This window comes from Anabas testudineus, chromosome 7, assembly GCF_900324465.2.
Source record: "Anabas testudineus chromosome 7, fAnaTes1.2, whole genome shotgun sequence".
Classification (NCBI taxonomy): domain Eukaryota; kingdom Metazoa; phylum Chordata; class Actinopteri; order Anabantiformes; family Anabantidae; genus Anabas; species Anabas testudineus.
In genome coordinates, this window is record NC_046616.1 from 11,167,965 (window position 1) to 11,187,198 (window position 19,234).

At 39.2% G+C, this 19,234-nt stretch overlaps 2 protein-coding genes and 1 long non-coding RNA gene across 3 annotated transcripts; 1 reads left to right on the forward strand and 2 right to left on the reverse strand.

The window, feature by feature from the left end:
- Positions 1-595: 595 nt before the first annotated feature.
- Positions 596-9,909, reverse strand: tmem201 (transmembrane protein 201). Its single transcript, XM_026368379.1, has 11 exons — positions 9,674-9,909; positions 9,044-9,164; positions 8,725-8,919; positions 8,461-8,640; positions 7,528-7,892; positions 7,224-7,424; positions 3,889-4,106; positions 2,938-3,000; positions 2,523-2,813; positions 2,256-2,384; positions 596-1,775 (listed from the first exon to the last, which is right to left on the reverse strand). The coding sequence occupies exons 1-11, from the start codon at positions 9,793-9,795 to the stop codon at positions 1,678-1,680; spliced, it is 1,983 nt and encodes a 660-aa protein (XP_026224164.1). The 5' UTR covers positions 9,796-9,909; the 3' UTR covers positions 596-1,677.
- A 1,117-nt stretch (positions 9,910-11,026) lies between these two features.
- Positions 11,027-14,396, reverse strand: zgc:194189 (forkhead domain-containing protein). The gene has a single exon (XM_026366853.1). The coding sequence runs from the start codon at positions 12,529-12,531 to the stop codon at positions 11,578-11,580; it is 954 nt and encodes a 317-aa protein (XP_026222638.1). The 5' UTR covers positions 12,532-14,396; the 3' UTR covers positions 11,027-11,577.
- A 1,310-nt stretch (positions 14,397-15,706) lies between these two features.
- Positions 15,707-17,649, forward strand: LOC113167736. Its single transcript, XR_003299303.1, has 3 exons — positions 15,707-16,326; positions 16,676-16,924; positions 17,523-17,649. It is a non-coding gene; the product is annotated as an uncharacterized LOC113167736 (long non-coding RNA).
- The last annotated feature ends 1,585 nt before the right edge of the window (positions 17,650-19,234 follow it).

Consider the following 19,234-nt stretch of genomic DNA (forward strand, 5'->3'; position numbering starts at 1 on the left):
CAGCAAATTAAATTCTCTCTGAAACTTTATTTTACATTTGCAGCATTAATGTATATTTTGGCTCAATTTAAGAAAACTAATTTACAACTGCACTTTAAAATTACAACAAAAAACAAAACAAAAACACATATAACCCTTTAATTACACTTGAGGAACAAAAGCATTCCTCTCACATCAAACATGCTCACTCAGCAACACATTACTTTTCAAGTGAAAACAGCCAAAAACCAAACATGTTATTTTTACATGAGAAACAACACAAGCTCATTATAACCTGTCTGTACACATATTACACATAACGTACCACTTCTCATCAATCAATGTCCAACTCACACACAACAAACATCTGCGCTGTCCAGTTCTAATAATTGCAAATCACACATTCAAAGTAAAACTCAGAAGCGTGTAAATCATTCTAATTTGAAGTAAAAAGAAATGTCACATCTAAGCATATTTTAGACTATATCTCTTCAGTCTGTGCCTTTTTTATGCAAACATCATGTAAATGTGAACAGGATCTCTTCTCCTACTTTTTTTTTTTTTTTTAAATATTGCACTTGACCTGAGGGGCTCTGCCCTTTTTCAAACAAGCCGGTGACCAGCATAGCAGTAAGAGAGTTTGCCGAGAGAACTATTTATGTAGTGAAATATTGTGACATGCATCACATTGGTATGGCATAGAAATGAACATAGAAAGAGAATGGCAAAACCCAGTGCTGTGAAAATATGACATTACAAAATTGAAAAACTGTACAAATTTCAAAAATGCAAAACTTCCACAAACAGAACATGCTGCTTTCTATTGTCTTGTTTATGGCTGTTGCACAAATGTTATTCAGTTCGCAGAGGTGTTAAATGAATCAAAATCAGAAGTCATCACTAGAGGCAGGTCCATCTCCCATCCCATGTTCTGTGGTTGAATAAGGTAAACTCAACACATGTTCAATATTTACTTGTTGCTGTCGTGTTAAAAGACAAACTGTTTTCCTTTAGAGTGGCGAGTATGACAAGAGTGTTGTTCTACTAACGTATTAGTGCTGTGGAAATGACGCAGATTTACCATGTCAACTGTTGTAGTGACTAATTCCCTCAAAGTGTTCTTTTAATTCAGACTTTATAAACGACCACCTCTATACGTCATGCCTTGGAGAGCCCCTGCTGCCATTTGAGTCATATTGTATTGGCTTTTGTGTGGGAATTTACAGTAAGTAGACATGACACCGTGTTTCCAAGCGGCATCGAGTCAACAGCACATTTCACAGCATTGTTTTTAAAAACCCATTCATCATCAGTGCAAGTATTGAACAATTCAATTGTTATCATTACACATGCGCCTGTATTCATGTAACTGGAGCTGTGAGAGACCAAAAGACAAAACAAGGCCAGATCACAAAAGCCAAAATATTTTTAAGCAATCATGAAACACAAATTCAAAGGCTTCATATTTGATCTCCGCCTATAGTTTTCTGCAACTTCAATCAAAAGGCAGGTACGCTTTCGAAAACCTGTCAGCTGGCATCTGCATTTTTATAAAGCACCACCAAACAATAGATAACTGCCAAGAATGTCATGGTTTCTGGCATTTCTGAACGACCACGGATCTACAGACACACAGAGTTGTCCATATTGTTGTCACTCTGTGCAGATCACAAAAACAGCACGAGACCCATGAACAGTTCATCTCCAGTAGTGGTACATACAGAGCCAGGCGAACAACAGGTTGCCGGTCAAGCTCGCTATCAAAAGCCCTGGTAAGACAAGCCGCTTCAGAAAACCTGGAGATGTGGAGAAACAAATTCATGAAACAGGATTCTTCTAAATCCATAGCACTGTAAACTGCGACTATTTCTAAATATATATCTTGTCAAGAGATCTCTTGTCAAAAAGTTAAAAATGATTTCTTGTTAAAATGATCCCATTTTGCCTATTTCGTATGATTTTTATTAGGTAACGCCGGTTATTTCTGCAATTTGATCAGACTCAAGATAACAAAAGCTATTCAAGGACAGAATCCAAAAAAATGTTAAGGAGGTGAGTTCCTGATCTAATGCACTTGTTGTTTGTCAATTCTAATTATATTAAAGGTAACTCTAATAAAACTTCTACCAGAGTAAATATCAAATAATATTTATTGCTACTAACCTGCCTTACAAGAACAACTCTCCAGTGACTAAAACTATGAAGTTTTAGATTTTAGACATTTTATAGGATTTCTAACAATAACAAAAAAATATCCTTTTTATCAAACTACATACCTTTCGGAGGAGGGAGGCTCTCCAGCCCCTGTGTTGTAGTGCCAACCAGGCATGCAGAGGACCCAGAGGAGCTGCCTCTCTCACTTTGCTCTTCCTTATCAATCTCACTGCCGTCTATCAAACTCAAATCTGCAAAGCAACAGAACCAGGTAAATCATGCAACAATGAACAAGAACGTCTTTGGTATTATGAATCAAAGTATGTTAGATGCCAGTGCATGTTGTACTGCAACAATTTATTTTTTACTGTATAATCTCAGGTGTTTACCATTTTGGCTTTGGTAGGGTGATGTGTCAGGTGAAAAGTAGCCACTATAACTGGGAGATGCCGACTCCACGGTGGAATATAATGAAGACACAGGTGGGGGTGCGAGCTTGAGTTCGGGCTCCGTGGAGAACCACTGAATTTTCTGGGTGCAGATGTTGAGGCGAGCAGGGCTGATGAGTGGACGCCGTTGTCTGGCAGACCCTGAACTGGATGTACCTGACCCAGCTACTGAAGGAGGTGGAGAGGGGCTTGGGGATGATTGACAGCTGCCAGACTTGAGTGAAAAATAGTCTGTGTACACAAAAAAAAAAGAAAAAAGGCAGAGCTGAGAAAATGATGACTGAGAGCTATGAAAGGTTTAGAAACTGTAAAATACAGAGCTGAACGGAGATCTCAAAACAAGGTATTTTAATACCTGAAGGTGGGGAGTCTTTGTATTGTGAGGCTGGTCGACTTCCGCTAAATAGATAACCAGAGTCTGGGAAAAAAAAAAGAATAATAATAAACTTTCACAATTACACCACTCACATCAACCACTTCTTCTTCTTCTTCTTAAATTTGCATCGGTCAGGTGGCCAAGAACCCAAATCAAAATAAAAATCTTATAAGACTGTGACATTCGGATGTGGTCTGTCAGGATATTTACATGATATTTACAAAAAACAAAGCAAAAAACTGTCAATGACAATTTTCACTTCCACTCTAAATGCAACTTTATTTCTAGATGAAATCGGATGATTGAGCAATTTATTGCAACGCCATAATATGTCAATTGTGCAATTTCAGCATAAAATAAGGAATTAAATTGGACAGGCTGGAAGTTGCTAAAATAGTAAGTTATAATGATATAACCATCCTGGTAAATCTAGATATTGCACCATAGAAATGCCAAACATTGCATACAAGCATGTGTGAGGTCAGTTAGATACACAATTACTTCTACAAAAAGTCCAGCTCTTTAGACCACTTTAACAATGAATCTTTCTAGCACTTAAAAACAGTAACACGACTCATGTCGTGCCAAGCAACAGGAACTGAAAATAAAGCTGTCACATTTTATCTATCATTAGTCATGTCAATATGCAAATTATGACACTACAAGAAGCAACTCAAGATCAAACACGTCCACAGCTACTGTGTGTGATGTCAGTGCAAGACCTGCAAGCACAGGTGAGCTAAATGTTTCCATCTGCCCCAGCTGAAGGCAGTGCCCTGCTATCTGAAAAAGACCCCCAGTGTACCTTCAAAGGAGTTTTTTTCTTTAGGCAACTACACAGCAAATATATATAAATATAAAATATATAAAAAGACACTGACATTATTAATTCCTGTTTGTCAAGTTAAAATGAAACAAACTGTACGTTACCCGTCCTTTTGAAGGTAGGGATGGTGCCTAGGGAGAGGGCTCGGCTGAGGCGCCCAGGCAGAGAGGACGGAGAATCACCCTTATGAGGACTGTTTTGGTGTTTGATGAGTTTGGAGAGGTTGGGGGGCGGAGTGGGGACAAAGGAGTCACTTAGATCAGGAGACCGCAAAGGAGGCTGGCAGTTGAAAGGTGGAACCGCTGAGTTGCCTGCAAGGTATCTGCAACACAAGGGAAACATAATGGTCCAGAAAAATATGACAAAAAGGTTTTTCCATGTGACATTATGTGATTATCTGTTCCACACAAATGTCAATATACAACACTGTTGAAACTAAAATATAAACTTGGATGCGAGCACTTTTTAAATGGTGGCAGTATGTGGCAACGGCGTCACTGAAATGCTGCTGCAGCTGTCAGACAACATGCAGCTGTCGATAGAACAAAAGCTACAGGGGAAAAGCTGCCCAGCAATACAGTCCATGGCCCAGACGTGTTATGTGTCAAAGTGCTTTATATTAATTGGAACAGAAAGAAGAAATCATAGCAGTCTTGGCTAACCTTAAAGCTGATATTTTCCTTTAATTCTAATGCTGCCTAATACAGCCACTATTTTACTAATTTTACTATTTAAACTGAAGAGCTACGTTTGAGTGGACAAGGCTTTTCCTGTTGGCGAAAAACAAAACAGAAGACATATCCTTTCAGCAGTAGTTTATTGCATTCCATGTACAGCAAGCATGCCTACAAAATCTTCAAACTGGCGCCTGACATTAAAAGAAAGACACCATTTCAGCACGTAACACCCAAAACACAATATGTTCCAATAGATGTGTTGCAGGAAACATTTTGAGCAAGGTCAGAGCTTCACTTCTGAGGCTGCTACGGAAAACAAATACACAGTAGCTGATCGAATTGAGAAACATTTCATTAGCTTATTTATACTGTAGCTTAATTGTGTATGATGATTTCACATGTTTGTATGTTTCAAATTTTTATATTACGTATTGGATATTTTGGTGTAGTGTTTACTATTATTTTAGTGTTTCTGCAACACACACATGCTCCAACGTTTAGATCTGACAATCACATTTCAGCTACATACTCGGTTACTGTAATACACCGTGGTAAAAACAAATATTCACGAGTTATAGTTATAGTTCCAACTATAGTAAACTACAATATAATTATTAAAACACCATAAAAATGGTAATGTGCTTCTAGAGCTAAATGACTAACAAAAATACAAGTAACATTGTTACAGGTTCAGGTAGATAGAAAACTTCTTATCAGGCTTGATATTATGTATAGAACATAGTATAAGAAGCATGCAGTGTAAAACTTTGGCAAAGACAATACACTTAGGCTGTATATTGTATATACACACATAAAGGTACTACTAAACTACTAATGAAATAAACTTCTTACTTCTTGAGCACACACACATGCACACTGCGAGGTACGGACCAGTGTGAGCCACCTTCATGAGTTTTAAAACACTACAGCTCTTCTCCAGTATACTGAACACTGAGGCTAATTTGCCTTCGTCAGGGTGGATAGGGATTTGTTTTAAATCAGTTATTCACATGAAATATTATAAGAGAGAAAGAATAAAAAAACAACTGTAGGTCCTTACTGTGATGTTATGATACAGACATTTGATGTTTTCAGTGGGGAAATCTGGCTTCAAAATTTTGAAATTATACTTTTCTCATTACTTATAACTGCACCACTATTGTAACATTTGGCAGCAGTTTTTAGAAAAATAAATCATTTTAAAAAATCCCTTAAGCTTAAAGAATACTACAGAGAACATAAATCCATCTACGGGACAGCACAGTAGCTACTTTACTCCACAGCTACAGTACTCGGCTCACTAAATACAACCAGCGTTCATTTGTTTATACCTGTTTGCATTACTGTCCAATATCTCCAGCACATTTCAAAACAACAACACCTTTATAGAAATAAATAGATGGCAACAGTTGAAATATTAGCACATACAACTAACATTTCTGTCTGTATTTTAATTAGCAAAGCACTTGCCTACTGACTGCAGTTTTAAACGTTTGTTTAAGCACTGGTAGTAAAAAGGTTGCCAGAAGCTATTAGTATGCCTTGATAACCTTAAGCAAATACTAACATCAGTCTGTCACCTGCCCGATAGTCATCCAGAGGCAGAAGTATCAGCTTTTGGCACAGCAGCAAGTAACAAAAACAGTGTCCCTGTGCAGATCTAAGGACTAAGGGTGTGTAGATACTATATAAAACCTGAGGCAAATTAGTGCCATTGTATGTATTTTAATATATTAGCTTTCTTTTACCTGATACAAACAAATGGTTTTAAAGTCTGCATAATTCACTCAAATTACACAGAATTAGTTTGGAGTAGTTGACAATCCACTTCACTACAAACATAACTATGTATCACACTCGTGAGAACCCTTCAGCTCGACCATGACAACTACTCGGTTACTTCAGCACTGACTGTTGTATTGCTCAATGATTTCCTACAGACATCAGTTAAAAATACAGGCTTTCCTTTTTCAACTAATGCAGAACAGAAGAAACAGAAGATATAAAATCATTCAAAAACCACATATTGAGTGTGGCATGTAGTGTCTCCACAAATTTGTATTTTATGCAATGAGCTGTGGTTAGTCTATGACTTTCAACCCACAGCCGATAAATAAGTACATTCAAAGATGAAGAACACATTGCTTAGTGCTAGTTTAGTATGCAAGTGTGAAAAATAATTTAAAAATTACAGTCCATTACACATTTCTTATAGTTAATTAGTAATTAGCAGTATAATTCATAATAAACAGAAGGAACTTGAAAGAAATTCTGCACAAAACACAACGTGTAGAGTGGATTTAGATTTTTTGAGAAGTGATAACTAATAAGAATAATACTATATTAATAGTGTTAGTTTGTGTAGTACTACTATTAATGAGTTTATCCTCCAACATCAGGAAGCTTCAGACCAAAGCATTAAAATGTATGTAGGCCTTATAAATGTTGTTGAATGTAAGGCTTTGATTAAACCGATTTTTGTCCTCATGTCACACGAACAATAATGTACCTAAGGTTTGCCATTCACATATATATTCAGTCATTTATACACAGCAGTAAAAGTAGAATTATGAGTAAAAAACAATGACTTAAAATGTGTGAAGGGAAAATAAAAATAAAGGAAACTGGTAACACTTAAATATTCTAGACTAAGGTTTTTCTCGTGTTTTGATCAGGTTCTAATAAACACAACTCTCACTGAAAAAGGAGTATCACACAATTCCTAGTTTCTAACACAGTTTGAACATCACTCAGATTCTGACCTTCGATATCTGCCTCTTCGTAGACTTTGTGGTTTCTGTGTTGCAACAGCAGCAGCAAAGCTGACTAGGCAACAGAGGGAGATGGTACTGCACTTGGCTGTGTCGGTCCAGCCTGAGGTACCATTCAGGTAGCTCTCAACCAGGTAGAGGCACAAAATGATGAACCACAGGACAGAGGCCACAGCATCAATTCTCCTCAATCTGAAATGCAGTAACAAAGGAACTTGTAGGAATTGTTTTTTTCCTTGAATAAAACCTGTCATGTAAACTTCCCAAGGCAAATATAAAAGTGGTGACTACTTACCTCACAGGTCCTGCTAAGAAGATAGCAGTGAGACATGTCAACATGCCAAGAGAGACTATAGCCAGCTGGTTGGCTCTTCCATGCTGCCACACCAATTTGGCACCTTCTATGGCTTTGTCTGGGACCAGGTCCAGCAGACCGTGCCATATAGGCATGTTTCCACTGCTTTCGTTGTTCGGAATAGATTCATTGTACAGTTTAAGTTGGGGAGGTGTGACCCCACCATTTAATGTTTGTGAGCTACTAGGCAAAGCGGGCTGGTCCAGCAATTCACAGAAAGATATTCCAACTAGGAAAGCACAAAAGAAGAAGGCAAGGGCTCGCAACAGTATGACTCCTATGGGAGATGACAGAGATTTGGAGCTCTGGAGGGGACAGAGAACATGTTTTTAATACTTAACCATGACATTTTTACAACAAACATTGATAAACTAAGTTAAAGTAAGTTTTAAACATTAGAACAGGAAACAATCTATGAAAGGTTAAATTCCATGATGTTTTCACTTGAATGAAAAATTGCTGTAATTAGATATAAAGCTAATCTTGATTTCTCCAGGAAAACATTAGTCTGTCAATGTAAACAAGTGACTGGGTTTCTAATCTGCTTTCTCCAAGAGCGCATGCGCATGACAAAGGGTGCAGACACTCATCACTCTACTAATATCAGTTGAGAAGTGCTGACAAATAAAAGGAGAGATCATTACAATGATGTGATCTTGTTTTTAATCAAGTTTGTCCAAAATGTTAAAAAAAGACATCCAAATAAGTCACTTTTCACAGTGCATTTTAAAATCCAGAGACTTTGCACTGTGACTGCCTGTCTGTCACTGTGTGTGTGTGTGTGTCTCTCACATTGCTGTCAGTCACCTCTCCGACACAAGCATTAATACTACTAAGTAGCTTGTCAAGCGTCTTGTTTTGAACTTCACTGACCATTGCAAAGTTGTTGACGGTGTCTCTGGTGCGTCGAAGCTGATGGCTTAAGAGCACAGTCCGCAGTTGGCGATTTTGATATTTGATGTAGTATTCCACTGCTGTCTGACATGGCTTGCATAACTTATAGGTCTGCTCCAAGTGGTGCTTATAGGCCTCAATTTCCTCATCATAGTTCTCCTACAAAAAAAATAAAATAAATTTGGTGTTGAACATCATAACAATATCTGGAACACTACACTAAATGGAAAATGCATTACATACATCATCCCTTGGGATAAATGAAGCCAACTGCTTGATCTTTGCAGACTGGTTGTTATTGCACTTCCTACACAGCAGCATCTGGCAGTTGACCCACTGCTGTATCTTGGGTGTCTCAGATGTGAGAACACTTCCGGATACTCCATGGTTTAGATGTGCTTTGTGCTGAGCTGGGATGATTTTGTTGTAATCTCCATTCTAAAAACAAGACAAATCCACAAAATTAAGAACATAAAAACACATACCCTTCATAATATCAGCAATAACAACACACTAATTGCTGAGATGCTGTGGTAACTTTTCACAAGCAACATGCTCTTACCTCCTGGAAGCCATTATACTGGTCACAGTTGGGACAGTCCCAGCAGTTCCTATTGCCATAGGGCACCACAGTGTTCTCATTACAGAACCAGCAGTTCACGGTTACATGGCTTGGCTTCTTTCTGTAAACAGCAGATGTAGTACTTTACATTATGTAGATTCACATAGATAATCACGCTTGTTGATATGTTTCCCCACAGTGGGTGCAGAGGCCCCACTGTCCGGCAATCAATTACATAAATTAGTAATTATTTATCTTATATATTGACGACTTGGAGTGATTTGGGTAAGTCATTGATTGGCATTTGGTAAGTCGGTTGTTCAGGTAAGTATGTGCACACACGTGAAAGACACAAGTAAAAGACAAAATTTAATAGCTCTGCACTCGGACTTTGACGAGTTAATGTCACAAAATTAAGTTAACGTCAATTCGTTAGCATCAAGGCTAGCACCCTTAGCCACTACGCTAGCCTAGACAAACTGGACCACTGTTATCAGATGTTATCTAGGTAACATTTACTGGCCACGATCTTTTCTTGGCCGAGTGCTAATTTGTTCTGAAGTTAAGGTCCAGCTAGCCAAGCTAACACTAAACACAGACACGGGGCAGCAGAAGTTAATTCAACCGTACCTGGTAGCAATTTTGTATATGAGCGCTCCACCGGCGATAAATGCCGTAACTCCAACTCCACCGTACATTAATTCAGGATATTCCACCATGAGTTCATTAAATGCGTCCATTTTCATCGACATGTAGCAAATAAGTTAAGTTAACAAAACATGAGAAATGAAGTTTAACGTTAGTGTTTTAACGGTTTCACAAAACACGGCGCGAGAACACACGCGGCAAGTGATTGTAGTCGTACACGCCCCACAACGGATACGGAAATGACGTAACACCGCATGGATACGTTCCAATATTTGTATTCACTTTTTTTGTCTACTACACTAGGCACTAAACACGAAAAACTAAAATGTGTATCAACAAATTTAGTGTTTTCACTGACGTATAGAATAATTCTGTCACACATTTGTTTGACTGGCGCATATTGTAGTAGTTTGGAGGTATAATAACTCTATAGCTATAACGAGGGAGGAACAGTCCGGTTGTCCGTTTCCTTCCTAGGGTTAATGTTGCATTCAGGTACTGCAGGGAGAATGGGAAGATACCAGATTCAAGCTCTGTAGTGCTAACCTCGCCGTCAAAAAGATGTGCAGTTTAAATTAGCTTCTATTACGTATTTGTAGTATTTATTTACCACCTGCAACCAAATACAGACACTGTATTGTTCCCATTAAAGTATCACAACTGACTACATTACATCATACACATCATTATTGGATTGATGAAACTGAAAGAACTGGTGCATTTACAGCCAACAGTGTATGGACATTATTTTTAACCAAGTGGGAAATATAGTAGTTGTCAGGAATGCCCTGTGTCTGCAAGAAAGAATTACTTTTGATCCTGTTGGGCTGCTGATAAGTGCTTTTTAAATGAAATTACCTGAATAAAACCCATGATACTGAACCTACTGAATATTTTCGGAGCAATTAAAGAGAAACAGTTGCAACTCTGCACTAAGTCTGTCACTAGTTCATCTTTCAACCTCTATAGTATAATGGCAGTAACCTGATGATCACGGTTGTAAGAAGTAACTAGTTATCAAATAAATGTCGTGGAATAATAGTAAAATTAGCCTCCAAAATTAAGTGAGGTAATGGATAAAGCACCTCAAAATTGTAGACTAAGTAAGTACCTACATTCGTGTAGACTAAAGGTGATGCCAAATATAATAAATATATCATAAGATAGCCTGCGTTAATATCTCGTGAAAAACTGTGACATTTCTGCATTATTACTGAATCCACATCCCAAACTATTCTCAAATTGATTTAGCTTTCGTTTTTTATTTTTTATATCAATATCACATTGTTTGTCTATTATAATAGATGGCAGAGGAGTCAAGGAATGAGATTTAAAAAAAATGCAAAAAATAACATTTTATTTGAACAAACATTATGTATTTTGGGTCAAGATAACATTCATAATCGAATAAGAAAACCGATCAGTGCTTAAGTGTCACAAACTGTTGCATAGCAGCTCAAAGTATTTGATAAAACCAGAAGTGAAATAAATAACATAGGTACAAACATAAAGGGCCTATTAAAACATAGTAGAATTGGCAAACAATTAAAACGTAAATAAAAAAAAAACCCAACACGTTTACATAGGTTGTAAAATAATTCTCAAGTTCAACAAAAGATGCATAAACTAAGTCTCAGACTTAAATCAACTGTCTTCTCCTTGTTCACACTTGATCGGGGCCATTTCCGATCCAAAGTGCAGCGAGTAGATCAGCTCAGTAATTCTCTGACATGTGAAACTGTTCAGTCAGACTTTGGTTAACGAAAAGCTCAGTGAACAGTCAACAAGTGGAAACGTTGTCAAACTACCAGACAGATGGCAGCCGAACTGAAATGGATCAACTCTGACTGTGTGAACTGGCTGTCAGCTGTCAACAGGTCGAGCTCCTACTGATCGAAGGAAGGACCGAGCTGCGCCTCCGCCTGCCGGGTGTAGGAGGTGAGCTGCTGGTAGCTGCACGGCACGGACACGGTGCCTCCCTCGGGGCTCATCGGATGGGTCACTCCGCCGTAGGGACACCCGTTGTGAGGGACCAGCACCGGTGGGTGTCGGTGGTAAGCGCCGTAGGGAGGGTGGTGGAAGCGTGTGGGCGGGCAGTATGAGCTCACCGGGCCGCCGGGGGACACGCTGCGGGTGTGCGCACTGATGACCTGCGGTGTTGGGTATCCGCTCGGCTGAGACGAGCTGGGCTGGCACAGACCCCAGGAGCTGCTCACGAAAGGCTGCAGGTAAAACGACTCGGGGTATTCCACAGGAGACCCGGCCAGGTAAGGCACGCTAGGTGGTCTGTAGGGCCGCCGGACCCTCCTGCGCCGCCGGTAATTCCCCTTCTCAAACATGTCATCAAACGCGGGGTCCAGCATCCAAAAGTTTCCTTTTCGGTCCCCTCCGCCGTCTCTGGGCACCTTGACGAAGCATTCATTGAGAGACAAGTTGTGCCTGATGCTGTTTTGCCAGCCTTTCTTATTCCTCTCGTAGTAGGGGAACTTGGAAACGATGTAGTCGTAGATCCCGCTCAGCGTCTGCCTCCTGTCGTGGCTCTCCTTGATGGCCATGGCGATGAGAGCCACGTAGGAGTAGGGCGGCTTCTCCAGCTGTCCGGCCTCCTCCACCCCTTTGTCCTCAGTAAGGGGCGAGTTGGAGCTGATGTCCAGGAGCTGCACTCCCTGGTCGGAGGTGGGATTTCTCCTCTGTCTCCATGGGCTGCGCTTGTGCGTCCTGCTGGGGGAAAGAAGCTGCAGTGAGCCGGTGAGCAAGCGGCGCAGTGACTGTGACCGTGTCTGCAGGTGCAAACACTCCTCCCACAGGTGCTGAGCGCGGCTGTTGTCGTCCTTTTTCATCTCGCCGAGTTTCTCACACTCTTGTAAAATCACTGTGATGTGTGTTTAGCTTGAACCCGGGGTCACAGCATTGTGTCTAATCAAAATAGGCTACACACACACGCACACACACTTTGGAGTGAGATGATGAAAGGCTGATCAAAGAGTCGCATGTCTTTGCATGTTATTCTTACTGTTTACGTTTGTTAATAAAGTCGTTTGCAACAGAAGCTACAGTTGCACATTTTTATAGGCCTAGTTTATATAATAAAAACTGTGTTTAATTCATAGTCTAATGATGCACTGAACAGATTTTTACCACCATATAAAAAAGAACTGCAGACTCCTTCAGTACATTATAAATTAAAAAACGTGTTTTAGATTATCTGTGCATGTATTAGATATTGTTTATAACTTATACATGCACATGCATTATATATATGTTTTTAATAATGTTTGTCCCTTACAGTAAACTGGAAGAAACAATATGGATGGACAGACATACACATGTTGTTTTTTTGCAGTTTTACCTACTGTAACAACTCAAAAGCACGGGACAGTTGGGTATTTCCGGCACTTGCAGGTATCAGAGCCCAGCATACCACCCACATACAGTGAGGCATGAACAGCAGGCCTGTTTGTCCGCTGAGAATGGCAGATAATGATCACCTGCTCTCACCAGACAGTCTGTCTCCCCTGAACTGATACAGAAACACGGATCTCAAAAAGTGAACAACCAGTGGAAAAGCAACTCTATCTCTGGCTGCGACTCAGGGGCCTTTTGCGTTGACCACTGTAATCGCTCTGAAGGTATTGACTGGAAGCAGCTATGACGAATTGAAGATATTCGCCATTCACATTTAGAATAAAGTTCAATATTTAAGAAACTGCTCAGAAGAGATTCAGAGTTTCTGAGCTGTTGTTGAAGACCAACAAGTTCTCCAACTTTCATGCCCATGTACTACTGGTCATTTGCCCCTAACCTGTCATCTGTTGTTAAAAATTGACATGTTAAAAATAGAAAAAAAAAAAAAAAACCCTCAGAGAACATGTTTCCTGTGTTTTAGACCAGTATTAAGATTTACAAAATGATCCAGGTTCAGGTCTCAGTGTTGTTCCAGGGGGCTGGACTGTCAGTTCACCTGTGAAAATATCTGACCATAGTTTTTTTCTTTTCAATCTGAATTTGTAAAGTTTAATATGTGTGAGTTATTCATAGGCATTGATTATTGCTATTTATAACACATATGCCTGTTATTTTAGAGTTTCATGATGCAACTCCTCCACCTGAACTAGTTTCTGACTGATGGTAAATAGTTTGACAGCCCTGCAGATTCCCATGAATAGTGTTTGTTTTTATTGTTTTTCGCTTTGATTTATGTATGATCTGTGAACAAGGAGGCTCTTTTTGAAATGAACTGAGTGGCATTTTTACTGTCATATGACTTTTACTAGCCACCTAGATTTCTCTCTGGAGTAGAGTCTGTAATCGGTAACCTGCTTCCCCAGCAAAGATAAAACTAAATAATTTGTCACTGTTTGACTGATACATGTGGTCAAAGTAAGAATGAAAATGGTGCAAATGAATGTGAGTTGTTCTTCTTAATGTTCAGGGTTTTATTTTTTTATAAATGTATTCTTCCTGACTGAATTTGCAGGACTCCAGATACGCTCGTGTCTCTTTTGCTCTGAACTTCTCTCACTGATACCTCCGTTTTGAAAGTAACAGACAGAAAACGACAAGAGGAAACTGGACAACCCGCTGTCCTTTTGAAAGCTAGATTTACCCCTTGATGTCATGTTAGTGAAGCGAGGCGCCAGGCTAAACACAATCTGTGTAGTTTTAGCTACCTGAGACTAAAGAAGAATGCAGCAAAAGTGCCAAAAACAAAGACCATGAATGATGGTTTAGACAACAGAAGAAATGAAGAGTCACAGCCTCCAACAGCGCTCAGATTAGTAGAGTTTCAAGGTTGTTTCTTCCTGATGGACAGCTGCAGCAAACATGCCACCATTAGTAGACATAGAAAAGATCAAACTGATCAAATACAACATGAAAGCTTAGAAACGGTTACATTTTAAACATCTGTTATCCCCTCAGGCAAAATAATACAAATATTAGCATTTGAACAATAGTGTCATTATAAAGATAACAAACAATTCATTATTATCTACGTAAGGAGTATGTTATTGGTATTATTCCTAAGTGACATCACTGGATTATAAATCCAGTTTATCAAGATACCCATGGTGTACAAAGTATCTCCACATTATTCTCACTTGCAAATATACACTATTACATTTAAAAATATTATAGTGTATATATATATACACACTATAATATTTTTTAATGTGTTTAAAAATACACATTTAAAAATATTATAGTGTATATATATATACACTATAATATTTTTAAATGTGTAAGCCAGCTCTATAAACACTATAATTCTGTTTAAGTATTCTTATATTAAACATATACGTATTCTTGTGTTGACTTTCATAGTTCCAATGTGGTAAATTATGACATTTTACTGTTGTTACTCTGAACAATACCTCTGCTTAGGACGAGCACCTAAAAGAAAACACATTGACTTTTCTACTTACTTACTTCCCTCAGTCATACCACAAATACCTTTTATGCATAAAGGGTGAGTGCAAAGCTGCACCCTTAGTCCAGAACACCAACTGCTCTTAACAGATCAGATGGCTCAACACCTTCACTTCTCTCCTTCCTCCAAGCTGACATGGGTCGAAAAACTGAAAGGTGTGTGTGTGTGTGTGTGTGTGTGTGTGTGTGTGTGTGTGTGTGTGTGTGTGTGTGTATGTGTGTGTGTGTGCAATGAGGCTGCAAATAGTCCAAATCCTAAGTTAAGTTTGTGGCAATAGGATACTCTGATGCTTGTAAGTGAGATGAGTGATGCCCAGATGCAAACATTTTCTCAGCTCTGACCTTTAAAGGTTTTACTCTCCTCACTACATTTCACAGCACAGAGCACTGGGTGGATTCCTGTGTCACAGTCTATTTCTCACTTTCACAGTTTATTTCAGTACAATAAAGCAATGTCATCTTGAAGTTGGGCTAATAATACATATTATTTTAGTTACATCTGTACAGTAGATGTTTATATTAGCATTAACAATGTGTCTTCTGATCACTGAGTTCAATCCATGTGCAGAAAATAAATGTGTGAACGTACTGAAACACCTCTGACCACCAGGGCACCTGCAAAGCTGCAATCAGTGATAAAAGGAAATGACAGTATGTGTTGTGGCTTGTGTCTAAACACAAGCACACGTAGTGCTCTTGGACCTGGAGTAGTCATTTTCGGCACCACTCCCAGTCCTAGACCTAATCCATGGATTACAGGAAACCTGACTTCCTTCTATTAGTGACAGACCAAACAGCACACTTCATCTGATGTGATGGCTGCTCAGCCCAACATGAAGTCGACATCAGAGTCAAAACGAGCAGGGCTGAGTTCAGCTTTATGAAGGACAAGTGCTGGTTGCCACATTTTACATGTAACCAAATAATCCTGAACATGAACATGAGTCTGTTCAGAAAACGGGTGCATGTGTGCACATTTGACATTTCACATGACAAATTGGTATCACTGTTAGTGCTCTGATGCTGGTTGTTGGCTGAATTCCACACTAGGCGAGGCTCTTTCTTGGGTGATGAGATACTTGACTTCATTGTTCAGTTTACATGTCACTGACCCGTACCTCCTCCCACAGTGCATCTCTTTGTGGCGTTCTACATGACAGCCTGTCAACCAGCCCTGTTCCAGTCTGGCCCTGCAACCCACATCTCAAGTAAACCACTCCCATCTCCAACCTCCACGTCTCTATTGTTTGCTTAGTCTACCTAAAGAGAGGCTATCACAACCTCATAGGAGACAGTACAAGTTCATGTATGAGATTATCACGTTGTCACATCTTCTTTGGTGATTCACATCTAATCTCATGTGTAGTAGTTCATCTTTTGAATGACTCCATACACATGTACTATGTTTTCTTGGAATGTGTTTATAACTGTTCTAATTGGCCTACAGCAGGTGTCAGCAATGCTGAACTTGCCTTTACTGTAGAAACAAAATGTCTCAGTGTCAGCTTTAAGGTAAAAATAACATTGTTGTACTCATCTGCCAATTGCCAAAATAAGGTCTCTGCCAAGATAAAGTCAACAGGGATTCCTCAGTGACAGACTGCATGCTGACGACGTCTTTGTTTCTGAAGGATCGTCTCCCACGCAGAGGTTAAAAGCTTTAGTGCATCCTTCAGTAGCTGTATTTTATCACCTGTTTTTCACTTTACACTTTTATTCACTCACACTTTTCTACATCTCATTCAAATAATTACTGGAAAGACCCAAACTGATGAGCTTCCTGTTGGACTCGTTTCCTCACTCAAGGTACAACCCGGTGCCACATGAGGCCTTTATTTGAAGCTGTTATGCAAAGTGTTTCTACAGTACGCTCTCGCCTCTTTCCAAATAACCGAGATAGTAGATTGAGATGTTTGACATGTTGGTGACAAATGATTTCTGTCTTACTCAACTGAGCTTCTCTCTTAGTTGGCATGAGTAATGTGACTAAGGTTAGATCACTTTTGCATGATAAGGACACTGCCAAATACCAACCTTGCCTGAATAATCGTTGTTTCAAGTCCACACTTGAAAGTATTTTTTTTATTCCTCACTTTCCAAACAGTCTTTAGTCACATGCTTTGTTACTTTGGTTGGTGTTAACACACAGGTTGTGTTCCCCAGAGAACCTTCTACTACTAAAAAAGAAAACTTGACCATGCACTAAAAATGTTTCAGTGTTTTCAAAAAATGTAGAAAAGCAGTCGTTACTGTACTCACTGTACGAAGTGCTTGTCAGACAAACATTCATTCAACAAGGGGGAGGTTATAGGTAAAAACGACTCCCTCTGCAAATATGACATAGTAAGATGAAATGTTCATGTTATCTGACTTGTATTTGATTGGATTTGTGATTTACTTACAGTATTTATCTGTTACCCTCTATCGCCATCGTGTGGACAATAAATGAACGACTGAACCACTGAGGTGAGGTGAATTGTCTCCATCCCGTGGATGAACGGATGAAGTGGAGGGTCAAACACTAATCTAAAGGAGGCCTGAAGGATTAAGACTTTTAAGGATCGTTAAATCAAATAATTTTTTTTTTGTTTGTTTCAATCACGTTTGGACCTTTTTCTGCAGTAAAGCATATAAAAATCTTTTTTTTTTAGTTAAAAAAAAGCTAATTATGTTGACTTTAAGATGTAATTAGAGCAAAGCAATAAATAAAGAGCAATAAAATAATGCCAATAAGCAAAATTACAATACTGATGATGCTGATTAGTAAGTCAAACTATAGTTAAGGCTTTTTAGAGTGTGATTGATGGATGTTAGATGTTTTAGATGTAGATAGATGATAGCGGATCACATATGACATAAAGGATTAGATTAACTCTTTTTAAGTCTAATTATAAAAAGTTTTAATGGCAAGAAAACTAAACAATATTAACTGTATGCAGTTCAATCTGTTCAAATTGATATTCTATTATTCAAATGTAAATTGAGTTTGCTACTGTTTTAGTTGTATTTCTAAATTCTGGCAACAGATGGCAGCAGAGAGAGACTTTTCATGTTTGAGACTTAATTTCATAAAGTTTGTTATATACTTAACATAGTATGTGCCACCTATTAAAACAAGAAAGATCATCACAGTAAAGTAAAACATTCAGAAATCTCATAAAGACCACCCCCCAATAGATACTTGCAGTATTGTTTTACATTGTGGTATCATATCAGACCTTGGCAGAGTCTCCTGTGTTTTGACTTCAACATCTATGCAGAAAATGTAGCATCTTTCCGTGACCTGAGCATCAGTAAATGCCAAAAGAGCTCTATTTTTATGTGTTGGTGCACGGTGGGGTGTGGTTTTCCCTAAAGTGTTGTATGTTACACTAGTCAGGTCCAGAAACAAGTGCTTGAAAAATGTTTGGCGATCTGCTCCATGGTGACCCCATTGCGTTAATGCTCCTTGACTTGGTAAACAACATCCAACATTGGACCTGGTGACCTCACAGTTTCTTCATTCCAACACGTCCCGTTCCAGATAACTTTGAAGTCAAAGACAAAAAGAGGAAAATGTATCCCTGGGGTCTTTGGAATTCATGCGAGGAACCACAAAAACAACACTTCATCAGGGACACCATTCAGAAGGGTAATCAGCAATATATGGGGGAATTCAAATGAGAAGCATTGTGTGAGGGAAACGCCAAAGAGATTTGTCTCGTCCCTGGCCCCTTCCTCCTTTTTACCATCCTCTCATGAGTGACTTTGATGTGGACAAGATGATTGAAAAACAAAGCGGCATGGCTCGGTTTAATTCCAACGGAGAATAGGTTAGTGGGATGAGTGGGTGGGAAGGGGGAGTATGCTGTTTCATAAGAGAGACACAAGAAATTCACATTTTAGCCAGTGTATCAATCTGCCAAGGAAAGGGAGGGGGTTACAGAGCAGGGTAAAATGAACAGGGTGTGAGAAAAGGAGCTCCAGTTGATCGCTCTTTAGAAAAGGCCCCCCACTCTCCTGCTGGGTCCTGCTCAGCTCTTGTCCTCCTGGTACAATGCTGGTGGAGCGCTGCCCCCCACCACTACCCAGGAACCCACCTCCTCCCCATGTGTCCCCCAACTGCCCTCCATGTGC